At 38.8% G+C, this 18,929-nt stretch overlaps 1 protein-coding gene across 1 annotated transcript; it reads right to left on the bottom strand.

The window, feature by feature from the left end:
- Positions 1 to 332: 332 nt before the first annotated feature.
- On the bottom strand, positions 333 to 2,314 carry LOC135074293 (zinc finger protein Noc). The gene is made up of 2 exons (XM_063968572.1): positions 2,076 to 2,314; positions 333 to 1,911 (listed from the first exon to the last, which is right to left on the bottom strand). The coding sequence occupies exons 1-2, from the start codon at positions 2,160 to 2,162 to the stop codon at positions 646 to 648; spliced, it is 1,353 nt and encodes a 450-aa protein (XP_063824642.1). The 5' UTR covers positions 2,163 to 2,314; the 3' UTR covers positions 333 to 645.
- Between the last annotated feature and the right edge of the window lie 16,615 nt (positions 2,315 to 18,929).

Here is an 18,929-nt window from a genome sequence, read left to right as displayed (position 1 = left end):
CGACTGACGTTGATAAATTTATTTACTGTATTTGATTTCTAATTTCGTGTCGGTTGACTTAGCAAATTATTATTGATGTTTTGCTTTTTGTATGGTCAGTACGGGTGTCAGAATTATGTTTTATTGTAGGTAGTTCTTGTTAAATTTCCAGCTCTTTATGTAATGCGTTGCATATTCTGTATTTATTACTGGTATTTATTTTATTTTGACTTTCGCTGGATACTTTCTTGATTTAAAATGCAATTGAATTCACCAAATAAAGTATGATTGCTTAAAGTGTCAATTGCGGTTGTAATACAGCATTTGATCAGGTATTAATAAATAAAATGAACTTGTTATTGTGATGTAGATATTATATTTGAAATAATTCATTTAATATTAAACATAGAGATTATTATTTACACAAATCATTTGGCTGTACAGAGTCCTCACATTGCTCAGACACAACTCGCTTTGAAGCTACTCCATCGGCAAGTTACTTACATAAATACTATATTTAGATTGCACTAATCACTAAATTTGTCATGGCGCGACAAGCCGCACAATATGTTTTAGAGTCTATCAATATCACAGAAGAAAATTGGACAACACGATATTAAATTATGAATCAGTCCAATCAGTCCAGGTTTGCACTTCACTTTAGGCTTATTGGTGGACGGCCGCTGCGCCCAGTCTCTGGCCGTACATCGCGTACGGGGAGTAGAAGGGGCCAAGTGCGGGGTTGAAAGCACCGTAAGGAGAACCACCCAGGCTCGCTGGGAGTCCCGCCTTTGAGTACGGGTGGTACCGGCTTGCTGAGAGGGGGCTCAGCGGTGCCGTCGGGTAGGCACTCCTCAATCCAGCGGTTGTGAAAAGAGGGTTCAACGGGTTCAGCAATGATGGCTGAGACGACGACACGGTCGCGGGTGTTGAACCGTCCGTCGTGTGGCTCCTCAGGTGCTGTAACAGCTCCTCGGAATTACCGAATCTCTTTCCACAGTAGGACTCGCCAACGATCCAATTGCAAACGTACGGCCGACTTAGCTGGGGGTACGGGAGACCGCCGGCGGCGGCGGCGGCTGCCCCCTGCTGGGAGAGCGCCATCGCCATAGCCAAGTTGTATTTTTGATGTTCACATTGCGTGCAGCCGGCGGGACACGATCCGTTGCTCATTAGCAAGTGGTGGTTGTTAACTGAGAATTGGCATCCAGTGCAGTAGGGGTCTTTGCACACTGGCACTAATGTTTCGCCGCCGGCCGGTGTTTTTACTCGCGCGTAGCCGAGATAAGGGTTCGGGGACGATCCGGGAAATGCAGCGGCAGCAGCCAACATCGCTGCATGGTGTGCACTGAATGGGGCACCGGCATAAGGAGGTCTAAAGGCCGGGTTTCCATGTTGCTCCATTCCGGGCGGGCAGCAAAGTCCAGTCAAGGGGTTAAATCCAGGCAGGCCGGGTAAGTTCTTGAAAGCACCAAGGTGATCCTTCCCGTGACCCAAAACTTCTAAACCGGAGCGGATAATTGGGCTAGTACCGGATGATCCCGCCGGTGAGGATTTAGCGTCATTTGAAGGACTGCTCTTTCCATTTTCTGTGGTTGGCGGAGTTGATTTCCTGCCAGGAGTACTTTTTCCAGATTTCTTATCATCAGAACTGTCTGAGCTGGCCTTTGAGGATGGGCGGGCTTCCTCAGGTTTCTTGGAAACAACATTTGCTTCATAAGGTTTGAACGCGAGGTGTTTGTTATCCGGGGTGGAACGGGGTTTGTCCGGTTTCGCGTTAGTTGGAGATGAACGGCTGATAATTTCACTATTTACACTAGTCACTTTTTTCTTGTCCAACGGGGGCAGCAGGGGTTTAGTCGGAGTGGTATCCGCACCAATCTGGCTGCATGTTTGCGCTAAAAGCGCAAGCGGGCTTTTCTTCGAGTCCAACTGTAACAAAGAAAAACTTAAATTAGTATTTTAAATAAAAAGGCAAAATAATTTCTCCGATTCCTGTATCTAAAAATATTTTAAAATATTTTTTTTTCAAAGTCAATGTTTTGAATTTTCTCAAATATTTTTAAAATTCCCAAAAACATTTAAAATATACTTACAGAGGACGGAAGAGGTGCCAGATAATCAGGCTGAAGGTATTGATTAGGATTGGTAGTCATCATTCCTCCGTCTTCAAGCACCACCATTTGGAGATAAACTTTTACGATCACTTGTAAACTTCACGGTGTAGTCACGAACGCTCTGGCAACACAACTACTCTGTGACACGGTTCCGCGGAATGCGAGCGACGCGTGCGTTCAGGGCGGCGGGCGAGACGACTGTGAGAGACCGGACCCCACCAGCGGCCGGCGAGCCGCTGCCCCGCGCCCCTCGCGTCGCGCGACAAAGACGGGTAGATCTTAAGTCTTTGTTAGAGCGGGAGCGTTATATCTCTCCGCTGCAGCGCTCGGTCATAAAAAACAAAGCGGAAACGACACATAGCTGCATTGCGGTAGGGGAAAAAGGAAAGGCGGTATGGCCGGGTGCGGATTGAGACGTGCGATGGTGTTGGTGGCTCGCCACCCATGACGGCCGCTTTGAGCCGCCGCCGCGAGCGTGACTCCGCGTCTACCTGCCCCAGCTCGGCGCAGCACCGAGCTTTTTGTTCGACGCCACTCTTATTACGCCTTTTCTTTCACGTTTAACTACTCAAACTACTTGCATTTACGAGCCGCTTTGTAGAACGGTTCAAAGGGGAAATCTCAAGTCTCAAACTTTTATGCTCGCATTCCGTGAGATTCTGTTTCATGTTTATTGACAACGCTAAGTCCATAACGTTAATGTTAATCCGACACTAAAACCTGTCAAACACGGCTCGTTCAAACGGGCCCTCCGTAGCGATCAAATTAAATATGTCAATTTGGGAACCCATATCAACAGCTGCGAACGACGGCGGGGCCTTTAGAAATATTGCTTATTGTGTCCAAACAAAGATACTAAGTATAACGTATGGGCGGACGACAGAGGTCGTAAATAACGCCGCGGGCTGTAATATATTTGACAGTGCGCGGACACGCGAAACAAAAAACATGTTTATAGCGAGATCGGGTCTGGCGCGGGTTATATAAATTAGGGACGGTGCCATTTTAGTGTTTGTTCAGGCGCCTGCTCGGTCTAGTCCGTGAGCTGTGCTGTGTGATTGAAATGTTCTAGGATGGTATTTGTGTATTGTTCGCTGCCGTGTTGCGGGTTAAGGATTGTGGAACTTGCTTTGTTTGTCTTGACTATGTTTCTTTTTGTACAGCTTTTGTGTATTTTTTATTTGGGCACTCTAAACTGACTGACTCAACTTCGAGTACCTATTTGGGTTTTTGGCGATCACAATAAGTAATTCGGTAATAACAAAATTGTTCAACTTAATGTTTGGTGAATGGATTGGTAATTTTGGAAAATTTTAGAATTTATACCTATTAAACACTGGATTTTAGACATTACTTAATTCATCATTAATCAAAAAGCTGTCAGTTGCAAGAAATAGTTTAATTGATTTATTATCATTTAACGGTCTACTTTATGTACTGGATATACTAAAAAGAAAAAACACTGATAATTTTTTGTCTGGTAAATATTGGGTAGGTAACCTTTAAAGCGTAAAATATGTCTATTAAATTTTCCAATTAAGTAACAAGCTTAGTCATCTGATGCAGAAAACGGCATTTTCCCCCTGATTGATTTGCTATACAATTGTTAGTTAATCCCTGCCCACATAATCCCTGCCACAAGTTGTCCAGGCAACAATGGCGACTGCTCTGCGTACTGTCTCGTCCAGCGGTTCCTAACCTGGGACTTTGGGGTTCAGGATCATAATCATCATAGGAACATAGGCCATCCCTGATGATTTCTATATTGGCCGCTTGGTAGCAGCCTGCATCTAGCGCCTTTCTGCCACCTTTATGAGGTTGTCTGTCTGTGAGTGGACGTGAATTATTTATACTTTGACCGATTTTAGAAGTCTTTGGATAAAATAGAATTGGAATAATATATGATTTTTATATAAACAAGGGAGTAGTTAGTAGGTTTATGACTCACTTAGATTTTTATAGAGTCCGCGACTGATACAGTAATTTAACCGTTGTAAAACCGATTTTAGAAGTCATTGGATAAGTTAGAATTTGAAAAATTATACAAGTCATGATATAAGCAAGGGATTATCCTAGTAACTATTGGTGATTGCTGAGCAGTCCGCGACTGATCAGCAATCTTTTAAAGATCTGTAATTCTAAAAAGTTTTGGAACCACTGATTCTAGTCTTTGGCGTTACGAAAACCAATTTCCTATCCCAATTAGATGCCGATAAAGGAGCCTGTTCACGTGTAAACAACTACAATTACACAGGCCGAGGAAAAAGGGCCGAAAGAAGCGGGATAGGGCTGCCTGTGAATATTTTTATAAGATAATTATATTGGTTATTCAAAAGTTATTAAAAGATAAGGCTTGATGAAGCAAAAATGCTAAGTTGATTGTTGATTAAGCTAATGATGTAGATTTAATTCATATTTTTACTTCAATTAAGCACGTTATCAACGAGCATTGCATATTTATTTTCATTTAGATGTGAAAATATTCAACTTCTAGCGTTACTATAATTTCGAGAAAGAAGTTGCTGTATAAAGTACATAATGTAGAGCTCTAGAAAGTGTTACATCTAAAATTATACATTATTATAATTATATTAAAACCTCATCTGAACAACGATGCTCATTAATAATAATAAGCAGATGTACAGGAAATATCCAGAAGATTTTAAGAAAAAAAAAGTGATCTTAAACTTACTACAAGTAATTTATTTATGTATTAGTTTTCAACATATTTTGTGTATGAAATTAATATTGTAAACGGATGTGCACGGCATCCAAAACAGTTCGCATGTTGACTACAAATTAGCATATTCACGTCAATCCCGATGTTTGTTTTCTTTGCCTTTTAGTCATTGTGTCCCACTTCTCGAAAGCAGCAACCCTACAGAATATCTAGTTTCGGCGTCCCGGCTCCCGTCCTATTGTGCGGCAAGATCAAAGTTTCGGCTGTTTGCCGGTAGTGGTGCAATCGACATATCGATAGTTTGTAGTGTCGATGGTTTTCTCAATGTTAACTAGCTGAAAATAACGTTTCAACGTTAACTTGTCTAGTTATTTATGGTCCTTTTCTTTTAATGCTCTTGCAACTTAACGATCATAAGTTTTATTGAGTAAAACTAGACAGAAATACATCTCAAACAGGAAGAAACTTTAGTGATCGTTACGTTGGTTCATCTCCTCATTTCAGTATTACTTACGTTGGTACATTTCAGTCTTAGGTTTCTTGATTTACTATGAATTTAGACACTGATTTTATTATCGAAACAAAAGATCTGCCAGTTATTTGATTCTGACAAAAATATCAATAATTAAAATTAACTCACACGTAACATCAGTAAAATCAAGACGTCAAGAGCTATTATGCTTTCAATATTAAATCACTGTCATTGAAACTTAAAACCAGTTTATCGACATCCAATACCGACAGCACTAGCTCGTAAAAACTTGACAGGCCCGACACAGCCCCTTTGAAGTGACGGTGCATTAACATCGCGGTAATGAGTCGGCACCTAAGTCGGCTCTCTGATCTGTTTTGACGGATGTATTGTATGGACCGTGTTTTAAAGTATTATATGACAATGTTAGTCGTACGTCAAGTAGAGACAACACGTAGGTAGAGCTATAATTAAGTATTTTCGTTTCAGCCAAATGACGTCCACTGTTGGACAAAGGTCTCCCCCAAGGTTTTCCACAATACACGGTCCTGCGCTGCCCGCATCCAGGCTCTTCCCGCGATCTTTACCAGATCGAATTAAGACACGTCAAGACAGACAGAATTATGCATTGCAGAAATTAAATTCACAAGGTGGACCGAATACCTCGTAAAGGTAACAGGAAGGCGCTGGATGCAGGCCGCTACCTACCATGTGGAAATCATTGGGGAAAGCATATGTTCAGCAGTAGACGTCCTGTGACTGAAATGATGATGATATAAAATTCATTCTGGTATTGATGCAATCTGTGATAATGATGAACCGTTTATAATAAATATGTATAATCTTGATGTGCCTTACTACCACTGTTACTACTACTTGTTTTCCTACCCCTATGTGGATCTTTACTTAAATCATTGTATTTATTGGTATCCTAATTTCACCATTTGACACCAAAATTAGCCTTACGTCTTTCCATTTCAGCCAAATGACGTCCACTGCTGGACAAAGGCCTCTTCTGAGGATTTCCATAACGAAAGCTCCTGCGCTGCTCTCATCCAGGTCGTCGTCGTTTCAGCCAAATGACGTCCAATGCTGGATAAAGGCCTCCCCCAAGGTTTTCCACAATGAACGGTCCTGCTCAATGGATGAACGCTCATCCAGCTACTTTATTTAAATCTAATACTCCGTATTTTCTTTCCGCCTAACCAAAACTACTAGCTAAATTGAGATTACTAGCTACGACTCAAAAATGTATGCAGTCATGATAAAGTCATTATTTCGACTTCAGACATGCATTTTTAAAATCAATTTGCTGTCGGGGAAGGCCCACTTTACAGCCCCATATAATGTTTGACCATTCTGAATGTCAATTTTACAGCCGGACCCCCAGGGTGGAGGCGACCCCATAATAAAACAATCCACCCCATTCAACCCCTAATTGCCATATTTATAGCCGCTTTAAAGTTTTATCTAGACACAGAGATTACCGCGGCTTTGCCCAAGTGGTATTTTGACACAGACAAAAGAATTGCTATGAAATTAGGGATGAAAAAGTAAGTTAGCAAGTCAGTCTGTAGTCTATCTACGATTGCTCAACGTTTGGGAAAACACAAATTTTGTTTTATTGCAATATTACAGCAACAAAGGAAAAAAAAACCTTGAACTAGGAATAAGTAAAATGTTAGTTTTCAAATAACTATGGCAGCATGCATCTAAAAATTTAAAGGTGGATTAAAAGTAAGTCAAATGGATAAGTGAATGGATTCAATTATTCAACAGAATCAAAGATCATTTTTCCACCAAGACAGTGTATTCCAAGCTAGCACAGAATAATAATAAGTAGCTAAAGTAAATTCAGTGCAGCTATCTCATCAGCGCAGCTATTTTGTTGTAGTTTATTATTATGTTTAGAAACTATTGTTTGTCTTATCAAAAAAGTGACCACTTCCCCAAACTTGCCCAATCCCAGATTATCCACAACGCAACAGAGATCTTACAACTACTTTCCCTTAGGACTTTATCTGGAGTTACAAAAAAGTGGTGCCGTGTAAAAACCGGAGCGGAACACTAGTAATAAATAAAAGGTGAGGCAAAATAAATTTCCCCGGAGCAGTATTAGTATTTATGGCCGCAATAAACACGGGCCAAGCTTTTGTGAAACGCCGCGAGTTGTAAATAATTTCACTGGGAACCTTGTAATACTTGTTACCGTGGGGCCACTAAGTTGGCGGGGACTGAGGCGCCATTAGACGAAGTGTCATGCAGTTACGTCACTTCACCATCATCATTTCAGCCATAGGACGTCCACTGCTGAACATAGGCCTCCCCCAATGCTTTCCACGTTGATCGATTGGTAGCGGCCTGCGTCCAGCGCTTCCCTACTACCTTTATGATGTCGTCGGTTCACCTTTTGGGTGGACGTCCCACGCTGCTGTACGTCACTTACAACCAAACAACTGCACGCGCAGGAAGATTTAATGAATGCTACTTAAAACGCTACTCTTGTAGCAGAGTTTTGGGCTAAGGCTGTGTAGGTTTCTTGTCGACACTACGAGAAAAAGAAGTCAGTTACAACGTCAATATTTAGGGAAAACCTCATTGTTACAGTACAATCAACTTGAGGAGTTTTTATTATTATGTTAATGTATTGAAACATTTTATACTCTGCAGCAAAGTAGACTATATACAACGCAAGTATGTTTCTTATCTTAGGATTTTACGTGGGGTACAATCAAAATATCAATCAATCAATAATAAAACAGCAAAAATATCTAATGTAATTAAGGAAAATGGATCAATTAGAAAAGTGATAAGCCGTTGATAATGTCAGTATTGATACTGATTTATTGTTATTAATATTTAGGCGATTAGTAATTAGGTCATCAATTACATGGATTAAATTCGTGCAAATCATTATAAATTATGTACAGTCGCCAGTACTTCAGATGATACATATTTTCGATGTAAAATAGAATTTATTACAACTACACATGAAGCTACAGTGTTTGTTAGCTTGCTGTGCCGTCGAATGTATTTTATTTGACCGTGTGGGTGACAGTACTATAAAATAATTATGACATATCGTGTGACAGAGTAATAAATACATACATTGTTGCAAAATTAAATACAAATTACGCTAAGCTACTTACCATTTGCTATGTTTAACAAAAATACTAAGGACACACTTTAATGACTTACACAATCTTCAGAAAGGAAACGGAAGCTATGACAGCATCATGATTAAAAAATAATAATTATAATTTTTGACTAATGTTAGTTACGAGTAAGAGAAACTGTAGCTAGTCTCATGGCCCGACATCCAAGTCGGTGAAACTTAAAAGGCGACAAGACTGTTCTTAATGACAGCCATAATGAGTCGGTATTGTATATTTCGGCTGTCAGTTAACAGCACTCTGTTTAGACGACGATGAAGCCATATTATTTACGACTTTGAAAGAAACAAAAAATTGCAACTGCAGCTTAGTGTCGAACCGTTTGAAGAATGCCGCTGCGATTGTTTTTGCAAATTCTTCAAGGCTATGAAGAATTGGCTTGAAAGATTGTTTATTGACCCCGTTTTAGAATTGAAGCAGGACAAAAGGTTTTTGTTTGCAAAATTTATTGGAGTGAAAATATTATCCTTTGTATTTTCAACACAAAGTAGAAATTTCTAGCGCCAACAGAATTTCTGGAATAGTTGATTGGCATTGCAAAATCGATTTGATAGAGTCGCACACTCTTTCAACTGACGTCATGTTTCGCTACAAAAATACTGCGACTCCCCAACGGATTCAAATCGAGTATTTTTTCATGCCTAAAACTGCACATGGAACAGAAACAAACAACGCTCCTGGAATTGAAAACATCCTATTTTAAAACTAAGCCCTGGACCTCACAGGCCGACAAAAATGAAACAAAATCGCCTGCTGAATAAATGCATGGAGTACACAAAAACAGTAGCTTGTAACGCATAACAAAACATTTCAGATTATAAACAACCACATACGAACCGCGCGCGCATAATAAACTACTTTTAACACATTTCCTAAGAACTGCAACGAGAAAACAAACTTAGCATGGCAACAAAAGCAGAGCTTTATTCTCAAAACACAAGAACCACATTCATAGATGAAATCCTTCGGATGCCGGCAAATGGTTATTTGTCCAAAGGTGATTAGGTTCAGAAGGCCCTAACAAATATTTATGTGAGACCCTAACACACATGTTCAAAACAAAAAATGGTAATTTTATCTTAATTCTTTTAACGTAAAGGGTTGTATATTGATGACGACCGTGTTAAAGGGAAGATTGTTATCGCACTACCTTATGAAGATAAATTTGATGCGATAAGATCTTGCGGTGGAAATATTGGGAGCGCATGATAAATGAGCGTCATTAATTTATTTTCGAGAATCTTTTAGGCGGTTACTTAATTGAGGGCTGCTCCGCTCGTTTGAATGAATAATTGTTTGTATGTACTAAAATCTTTTTTGTTACGCATTCATCACCTTTGCTATCAAAAACTCCCTTGTGAAACTATACACAAAGAAACTCGAAGTCGTTTAAAGAATAATTGCGTTTATTATGACGCTTAATAAAAACCCATTCATCTATGATATATTTCATAATAATACTTTTAACAATACTGTTCTCTCACACACTTTTTACCCACAAACAGGTTTGATGCTAATTCTTTGAGCTACCTTTATCAATTTCAAAAGATCCTTGCCCTTAATTTGAAAGTTTATTATTCCTCAAAGTATTATATTACCGTCGGTACACGCATGAATACAGTATAAATAAATGGTAGGCCACCATAAAGATGACGATAAACAAAATTCAACCCTGTGTCTTCCCCTTTTTTATTGGCAGGGGGCAATTCGAGACGATGTATTCTGCCATTTCTACCACACAACATCCACCTTTCCGCTTTAATAAAATTATCATATCGTAGTTTTTGTTGCCCAGGAAACAAGTCTGATTTTCGCTTGTGGAAAATTTTTGGTAATGGTAAATTTTATGTTGGTGTTTTCGTAATTTATATTCCAGTGACGGTTTAGTACGAGTTTACGAAATTGTTAAAGACAGATAAAAGGGCGATATTTACATTAGGGTGGTTTATGGGAGGTCTGAGTGTTCGTTGCTAGCACTAAAATGATAGACATTACGGTCCTAATCGTAATGGATGGTCGGAAATGGGCCCTCACCCGGTACTTGTCAGCTTTATCTTGATATATCGGCGCTGACTGGAGTATTTTATTTGCAATATCAATATGCTAGACGTTGACTTGTTATTAATAAATTATTATGTCCGTTTGGTGGTGGCAATGGCAACTGTTTGATAAAGTGTGCCTTTTGAAATCAAAATTCGCCATGTCTAAATTTCTGTATTCGTTTTCATTTTCATGTACTTTTGTATTTAAAATTAAATGTTTCACATTAAATTACACATAGTTACATTAGCATTTACTTTATATTTTATTTCCATTTGTTCCTTAGTTGAGCCTCACTAAAACATCACGTCGTAATCATATACAAATACTGACAAAGTCACACGCATTTCATTGCTGTACAAATACTTTTACCGCAACTTGGGCACTGAGCAAATAACTTAATCGTCATAGCAATTAAACATCGTTATCTAAATAAAATACATCAAATTTGTTCAGTGACAGTTCTGTTTGCCGTGAATTAATATCGACAAATATTGTGTGTGGAGTGTCAACACCACGAAATTTATTATTGTGTGAATCCATTATGGCAGACAAGGCCGTGTTTACACGACAATGAACCTTACAGACGTTCGTGTTACACTGACGGGTGGGACAGAGCCGTGTGCGGTCGCATGCATGATCACAAAAACATGGTTGACGATCAAATGGATGAAGACGCCTACATTAAGGAAGTTTACAAGGAATTTCAGTACCGCAGGGTCACGCGCGGGACGTGACAGAAACAAGAGTCTTTTTGGCAGTATAATTAATGACGGATCTGGGTATCATCAAGGCTCGGCAAACATTCGCGCGGTGGAAGGAATTAACACCCATTCGAGGCTGCAGGCGGATTATATTTAACTGCGGTGATTTGTCATATCTGATAACAATGATACGGGATCATAAAAGAATTGTTTTGTTTTGTTTGCACAAGCATTATCTGATAATAATTGTAGTTTAAAAGCATGGTGTCGTAAATTACCCAAAACATGTGATTAGATTACATTGACGAACATTAACAACCTGAGTCATCCACGTAATCTCGTTGAAGCTTTTCCAGACCAGTGAACGTGGAAACTCGAAACTTATTCCGAAAACAAATTATCGTGTTTAAATATTTACCCATCCAATATGATCTCGTCGCACACGACGCCATTAAACCGTAGACGTGTCTGAGAAAAAAAATATCAACATAAATAAACTCATTTTCGTTGGCGTCGAGCAAACTCAAAGTGAAATTACCGAGGCTCAGGGCGACGTGTGCATGAAAAATTCATTCGTAACGTAACAACAGGGCGTCGAGGAATAATTTGAATAAATATCAAGGAGCTCATACGGGTGACGTGACGCCGGCCCAGCCACGCGTGTTTATGTGTTTTGATGGTGTAATTTGGCAGTAACACTTGGCAGAGATCTCGTAACTCCGGATGACATATTCTGCGCAAAAACGTTATTAACTCCAGACACGCGGAAAGCGAAATATGATTTGTGGCTTTTTTGTTTCGTGATCTCCAGATTAAAGACTTTAAAAAGTTGAGCTGCGATAAGCCGGTTGAGCTCGCATTATGCATTGTTTTCGAGACTTAACGACCGATCGTGATTACCATTCTATTCACATGTTCCTTTTCAAGGAAAGTCTGCTTTATGGCTCACACATCCCCTGTTCCGGGAAGGTCTTACACAAAAGGGTGCTAAGTGTGCTCGCAAACACAAAAATAATAACAAAATCCCCGTGTATTTTGACAACATAATACTCGACGGTTACAAAAGCCGTCACGTCACGACCAATCGGTTTCGGTTCTTGCCGCCCTTTGAGGAGGGTTCTAAACAAGTTTCGCAAATAATTTATTAAAATGTTTTTTGTGCGGCAGTTGGCTACCGTTTGACGGCTCGCCGATGAAAGATTTCGCGGAGATTATAATTGACAAGATCTTTGTTGGCTTTGACAATGGGCTTGGGTTTAATCGTGGCATTGTGTCGGTCGGAGATTAGCCGGAGAGCCCCTTCGGGTACGTAATTCCAGCTAGGAGTTGAATGTTGCAAGCGGAGTTCATTCAGCGTGCTTCTCGTTAAACTTGATTCGGGACTGCACGGTTGACGCTTCACGAAGATTTAAAGCGTATTTAAATTTGTTCCCTTTCAGTGGGTTTGCATTGTAAGTTAATTCTTCTAGAAACGCCGGCTTCGAGTACTGTTCGATTTCTACGATAATCGGTTTAAATGCGATTGTATCTATATGGTGCATAATAACTGATTGTGTGCTTCGATAACAGTTTCCTGTTTGTAACTACCCATCTGAAATTTCCCCTAATCTAAACTTGAAGACTATAAAGTATATTCTTAACTTTATCAGCAAATGAATCCCAGTGACTTCAGTTTATGATGTATAATAATAACTCAGACACTTTTATTGCAATTTCTTAGTATTTAAGGTATGTAAAGTCGTCGCGATTATAGCGGTGATAGCGTAATTATTGCAGTCATTAAAATGTAAGTCTAAAGTAGGTCAGCAAATATCCTGATTATAGCATTAATATTATCATCATGACTTGGCTATTATGATTCTAAACATAGTAATATAAAATTTCAGCTAGAAACTGAACAATGATGGTTATCTACTAGAATTCGGTTGTAACGTTAATATTAATTATTGAAGATGATATGGCATCACCAAGTTACTTGCACTTCATGCCAAAAAACCAAGGCAATGGGTGGGAATCAAAACGCCAAGCACTCCGTTTAGCGTCGTCTTGGGCCTGCTTTACTTTATTGTTCTCTGGCTTGACCTTTGTGATGTGTGGCTATACTAAATCACTTTTTTCAATCAAAATCAGGAATCAAAATGGTGAAATCCGACTCCAAAGATGAAATCACGTTTTTATTGCGTGGCAGCACGCGGTCTTCAATGCACAGATTAGAGTTTTGTTCTTTTTTTTTATTTTATTTTTAAAAATAGCTTATTGTCACAGATATTGATAGATGCAGTATGTGAAAAAATTTGTATAGATGACCCACGCTGAACTGTCCCACCGAACTCAATGACAGGGGGGCGCTACCATCGTTCAACTATATGGTTTCCAACATGACAAAAATCGGAACCAGCGATCCGGTATTGACGGTGGCGCCCCACTGTCAGTGTCATCGATGGGACAGTTCAGTATTGTGGAACTATATGAAGTTTAAACGTCATTAGTGTCATTTTAGCGAATTTTAGTGATTGTCGAAACGTAATTAATCGTATCATCGTACTGCAATCGCAAAGTAATCGAGTGATGTCGTGTGACTCGATTCGATAATTAATTAATTCCGATAAAACTGATATTTTGATAAATTTATAGCTAGTCGGAATGTGGATCGAAATAATTTTGTAGCGGTAAACGTCATTCTTGATTTTCTTATTAATTTGCAAATAATATTTTTATTGTGCATTTATCAAAGTAATGATCGTTATTCCATTGTGCTAAATAGTACTAGTGGCGCCCTCTTTGTCAATGTTTAGTCTTTGTCAATGTTCTGTTTTTGTTTTGTTTTGTTTTTAATGTTATTTTTTTATTTTTATTTATAATGTTGGTTGGAGAGGCGCCCGCTGAAAACCAGCGTCGGGGCACGCGTGCATGCACGCGTGGCTCGATTAATGCTGAGCGGGCGCCTTTTTGGCACAAAAATATGCGTGTATAGTTTTAAGTCCCTTTGTTCTGTTTTTTATTTTTTTCCTTTTTTGTGTCAAATAAAGTTTTTCTTTTCTTTTCTTTCTTTTCTGTCAATCAGATGGTAATAATGAAACCTCAAACTAATAATCAGATTCTGTAAAAAATTCGAAATACTTTTGTTTTAGATAACGTTGACCAACGAAACACTGTATTAACCGCACACAATAACAGTGTTCAACGTAAGTGCTACCTTAAAGTGAGTACGCTCGAGAACGAATGTTACCATCGGGGCATTGCAAAAACGCATCGCGCCGGTGTCAGGGCCACCCAAGCTGTGCTCGGTTCTAAGAAACAAAAGGAATATAAATTAATGCACACAGTGCGCGCGGTGCGGCGTGCATTACAATTTGCACAGTGTCGCCGAGGCTAAGGTCTCGCAAGTTTGGGCTTTGGAAGCATGCGGGCGCGCGCCTGGCGGCGTGTTGTGGAAACATTAGAAGTGCAATTTGCATAAAAATTCGCCCAAATTGTGTGGGAATTTCGTGGACGATTTAGGCGATTTCTTATGGGAGTCGGAACACTGATGTTTTGGAAATAGGGCTTTCAGATTTGCTCGTATGACTTAGTCATATAAAAGTGCTGATTTATTGTGAAGGTAAGCTTGTACAGTGGTCTTAATGATATTTACATAGTAACCCTAAATGGCCTGAGCATTAAACGCGTATCTAAATTTAGATATTTAGGACACATGATTACTAGCGACCTCAAAGATGATGCTGATATTGAGAGGGAGCGAAGGGCTCTGGCGGTTCGTGGTAACATGCTGGCTCGCAGATTTTCCCGCTGTACAGAAGAAGTAAAGATTACGCTCTTTAAGGCATATTGCCAGAGTATGTACACGGGAAACCTGTGGGTAAGTCATACCAAAAGATCGCTAGAAACCCTTCGCATCCAATATAATAATGTCTTTAGGATGATGTTGGGGCTGCCACGTTTCTGTAGTGCATCGGGGATGTTTGCGGAATACCAAACTGATGGCTTCAATGCTATCATCCGCAAAAAAACGGTATCCCTTATTAACAGGGTGCGAGGCAGTCGCAACAGCATACTCAAGACACTAGCGGACAGGTTAACATCTCCGCTATGGAAATGCTTCGTGCAGAGAGTGATCACGGGAACCTGCCCGCCTTGTTGTGATCTCAATTGATAATTATTTATTATTTAATTTTAATTTAATTTTTGATTTGATTCTGATTTTAATTTAATTTTAAATTCCTGATTCTAATTTAATCTGATTTTAATTTGATATTACTTAATTTTAATTGTTTGATGCCCATTTTAATTTTAATTTAATTTTGTTTGAAATATTTTTACTAACCATTTATTGTTTAAGCACAAATTGTTACTAACCCATATGGATACTGTTTATCTGAAATAAATGATATTATTATTATTATTATTATTAATATCGTGATAATAGACGTGACACAAAGGTAATACCTACTATAACACTATGTCACTGTGGTCATAATGGAACCGAATGTAGGAACTTCAAGCTCAAAAGATTATTCAATGGTCTAGTTGACCATAAGTTAAACTTTTACAGCAATAACTGGCACACTGTTTGTTTCAAATGCATTAAAAATCAAGAATGCTGCGAAACTTTTATTGCTTTTTCTGGAATGCACACAACACGTCATAACAAGAAGGTTGTCATTCTTACAATGCACCGTGTGGAACGCAATCACTCTTCATCATCTAAACTTAATTGAATTCCCAAGCCTCGAAGAGCTTAATCAGATCAACAAATACGGAATCGAATGCTTGGTCTTATCAAAGCCGCATTTCGAACTATGTTTATGATAATTAATGCCATTTATATAGCGTAGAAAGAGAAAAAAGATTTGGCTCGACAAAGGCATTCATTCCAGTCGCCGTGTAAGGGAAGACAAAGGTCCGGCGGGATAAACATCAGACGTTCGTCAAATGTCACGGAATGTCAGCGGTGACGGAGCGCACACTGTGCAGGTTCGTTCAAACTAGCAGATTTATACTGAGTAAGGATTTTACTAGTAAACTTTAGGCTGGCTTACACCATCTTACTTTTTTTTTAAAGATTATTAGTAACTTATTATTACCTACACAAATTACTAATACTCCCGTTAGCCCCTCGTACTAAGCTAAATATGCTTGTATCACGAGTGAGCTCACCACAATAGTTGAGCGGCAGCGGGAACCGAACCCGCGTTCCCCGGATGTCGAGTCGTCCAGTCCGACCCCTTCACCGTTCGGCTATCGTGGCTTTTTTAACTTAACTTTGACTCAATTTATTAAACTCCATACAAAAACCACGGTTATTGTTACAGTCAAAGTTGAAGTTAGGTGGTGCAACTCAGCCTAAGATCAGAGTTTAAAAATACGAGTAGATGTTGTAACTAGAAAATTTCAGCATTCAAGTTTTTTTACCTTCGCCTGAAAAGAGCCAGATTTGGGTGTGTCTTTCTATCGTTGATCTCAACTGATGGATAATTTTTATCAGGCTTCTTATTTAGTAAAGCTTTCTGGACAATGACAGTTTTAGCTGAAATATCAGCATCATAAAACTAGAAGTCAGTAATTAAAAGAGAAACTATTTTCTTTTGAACATTTTTGTCATTAGTAAAAGTTGTCGGTCTGATGAAAGAAAAAATATTTCAAATAAATTGATTTGAACTACGATACTGTAATTAGAAAACAATTGATTGATGATTTTTATTATCCATTTTGAAATGTTTATAAATCGTCGTAATTGTTACAGACAATATTAATTAATGGACAAGGTATTTGTCAACTTGAATTTTATTTAATGAGTCGGCGTGCGTGTAAGGAAAGAATCAATCTGTCAATCAATCGTTTTCAGTCGCTTACACGAACGTAAAAGTGTTAAATTAATTTATTGTATTTATGTATTCGTAAGCGTGGATCCTTTGTCCAGTAGCAGTAGAAATCATTTGGCTGAAACGAACGAAGCGCGGGCCAAACAGTTTCGTTATAAACTATTGCATGATGAAAACTGCTGAAAATTAATCATTTTTTATGCAGAGCCAGGCAGGTATTTGACCACAATCATACCTACCTGATGTGAAGTGAGATAAATTCTTTATTTTTTATGCAGAACAAGGCATTTGACCTTAATCACCTGATTTTAAGTGGAATGTAGTCTAGGATGGCACATAAGTAGATACCTATCTTGTAAGTACCTATTCACTATCGCCTTGAATAAAGTGTTTAAAGCTTGTCGGCCGTTTGGTGTAGTGGTTCGAAACGGACTACTATATTCCGGAGGTTGCGGGTTCGATTCCCGCACAGTACAAATATTTGTGTGCATGAACACATTTGTTTGTATTGGACTGGGTGTTTTCTATGTATAATAAGTATGTATTTACAAAAAAAAAGTATTTAAGTATGTTTTTTTCCGTTGTCTAGTACCCATAGTACAAGCTTTGCTTAGTTTGGGACTAGAAGCGCAGTGTAAAATGTCCAAGGATATTTATTTCTTTATTTAAGAGGGACACAAACATGTTAAAGTTTTCTGATTGAAAACGGACGAAGCCGTGGCAAGAAGCTATAGCACACGATGAAATCAATCCCGAGATGCATCTGAGAGTTAACCCTTACGCGGCTCCATCACCGCCGACAGCCGCCGACAGCGCCGACGTTGATCGACAGCCGACAAACCGCCGACGGTGCGCCGGCGCAGCTAGACATGCTAACGACGCTGTTTACCATATAATAACTCGCTATTAACAAAGTGGACGGCGCTAGTGTTGCTTTATTGTCGATTGTTTTCAGTTGTAACCTGAAATTGCGCGACACTGAAATAACTGTTCCTAAGATTGCTCTTATATTCATAGTAAGTAAAGTACCAGCAAAGCAATATTAATCAGGAAATTCATCACATCAATAGAGCTACACTTTATTGTTACTGAAAAATCTTGTAGATCAAACAGCACTGACAGGTGAGATGTACATTTGATAAAGATATTAATGAATCTTGAAGGTGAAAACAGGATAATTGAAAAATAGATGAAAAAATTCCTAATCAGATTGGATTATCGAGCCTCGTATTATCGACTACATTCAACAACACTCGCAGTTCGCAGATTTACATCGAATACGACCAAAATAGACTCGTTTCGATTGACGATTTTAATTGACTGTGATTCGGGGTTGAATAAGTTTAAATACATTTTGAAGAAATGATGGGGTTAACGGGACCCTGTACCGTTACTTAACTTTGACTCAGATAAGTTATGGATAATGTATTAGTTTTATTTTTTAACGACGGATAAATATGAAAGAAAACACAAAATAATTATATAATTCTATTATTTTAAAAATATAAGTAACAGATTATGCAGTCAAATTATTAACTACCTATGAAAAAGTTGATGTTTATAATTTTCTGGTCCTAATGGTGCTAATGACTTAGGTTAGGAGTTATAATACTTACGAGTTTTAATAATTATTATGTAACCGAGATGGCGAGAAGAGATTTTATAAAATAACTAGCGGCCGCCCGCGACTTCGTACGCGTGGATCCCGTTTTACCCCCTTTTCCCGAATTTTCTTTGCTATAAACCTCACGGAGCCCGAGACCTTTCCAACGAATGCAAAACCGTGGAAATCGGTTCGTGCGTTCTGGAGTTATAGCGTCAGGGAGGAAAACCCGACTTATTTTTATAAAGTAGACAATTGAAAAAAATAAAATTTTATTTTGTTCTCCGTAATGAAGCCAGATTGTTGTTTATGAATCAGTATTTCGATCGCTCTGTCATA

The sequence above is a fragment of the Ostrinia nubilalis genome, chromosome 8, assembly GCF_963855985.1.
Source record: "Ostrinia nubilalis chromosome 8, ilOstNubi1.1, whole genome shotgun sequence".
NCBI classification, from domain to species: domain Eukaryota; kingdom Metazoa; phylum Arthropoda; class Insecta; order Lepidoptera; family Crambidae; genus Ostrinia; species Ostrinia nubilalis.
This window is presented reverse-complemented; position numbering and strand designations above follow the sequence as displayed.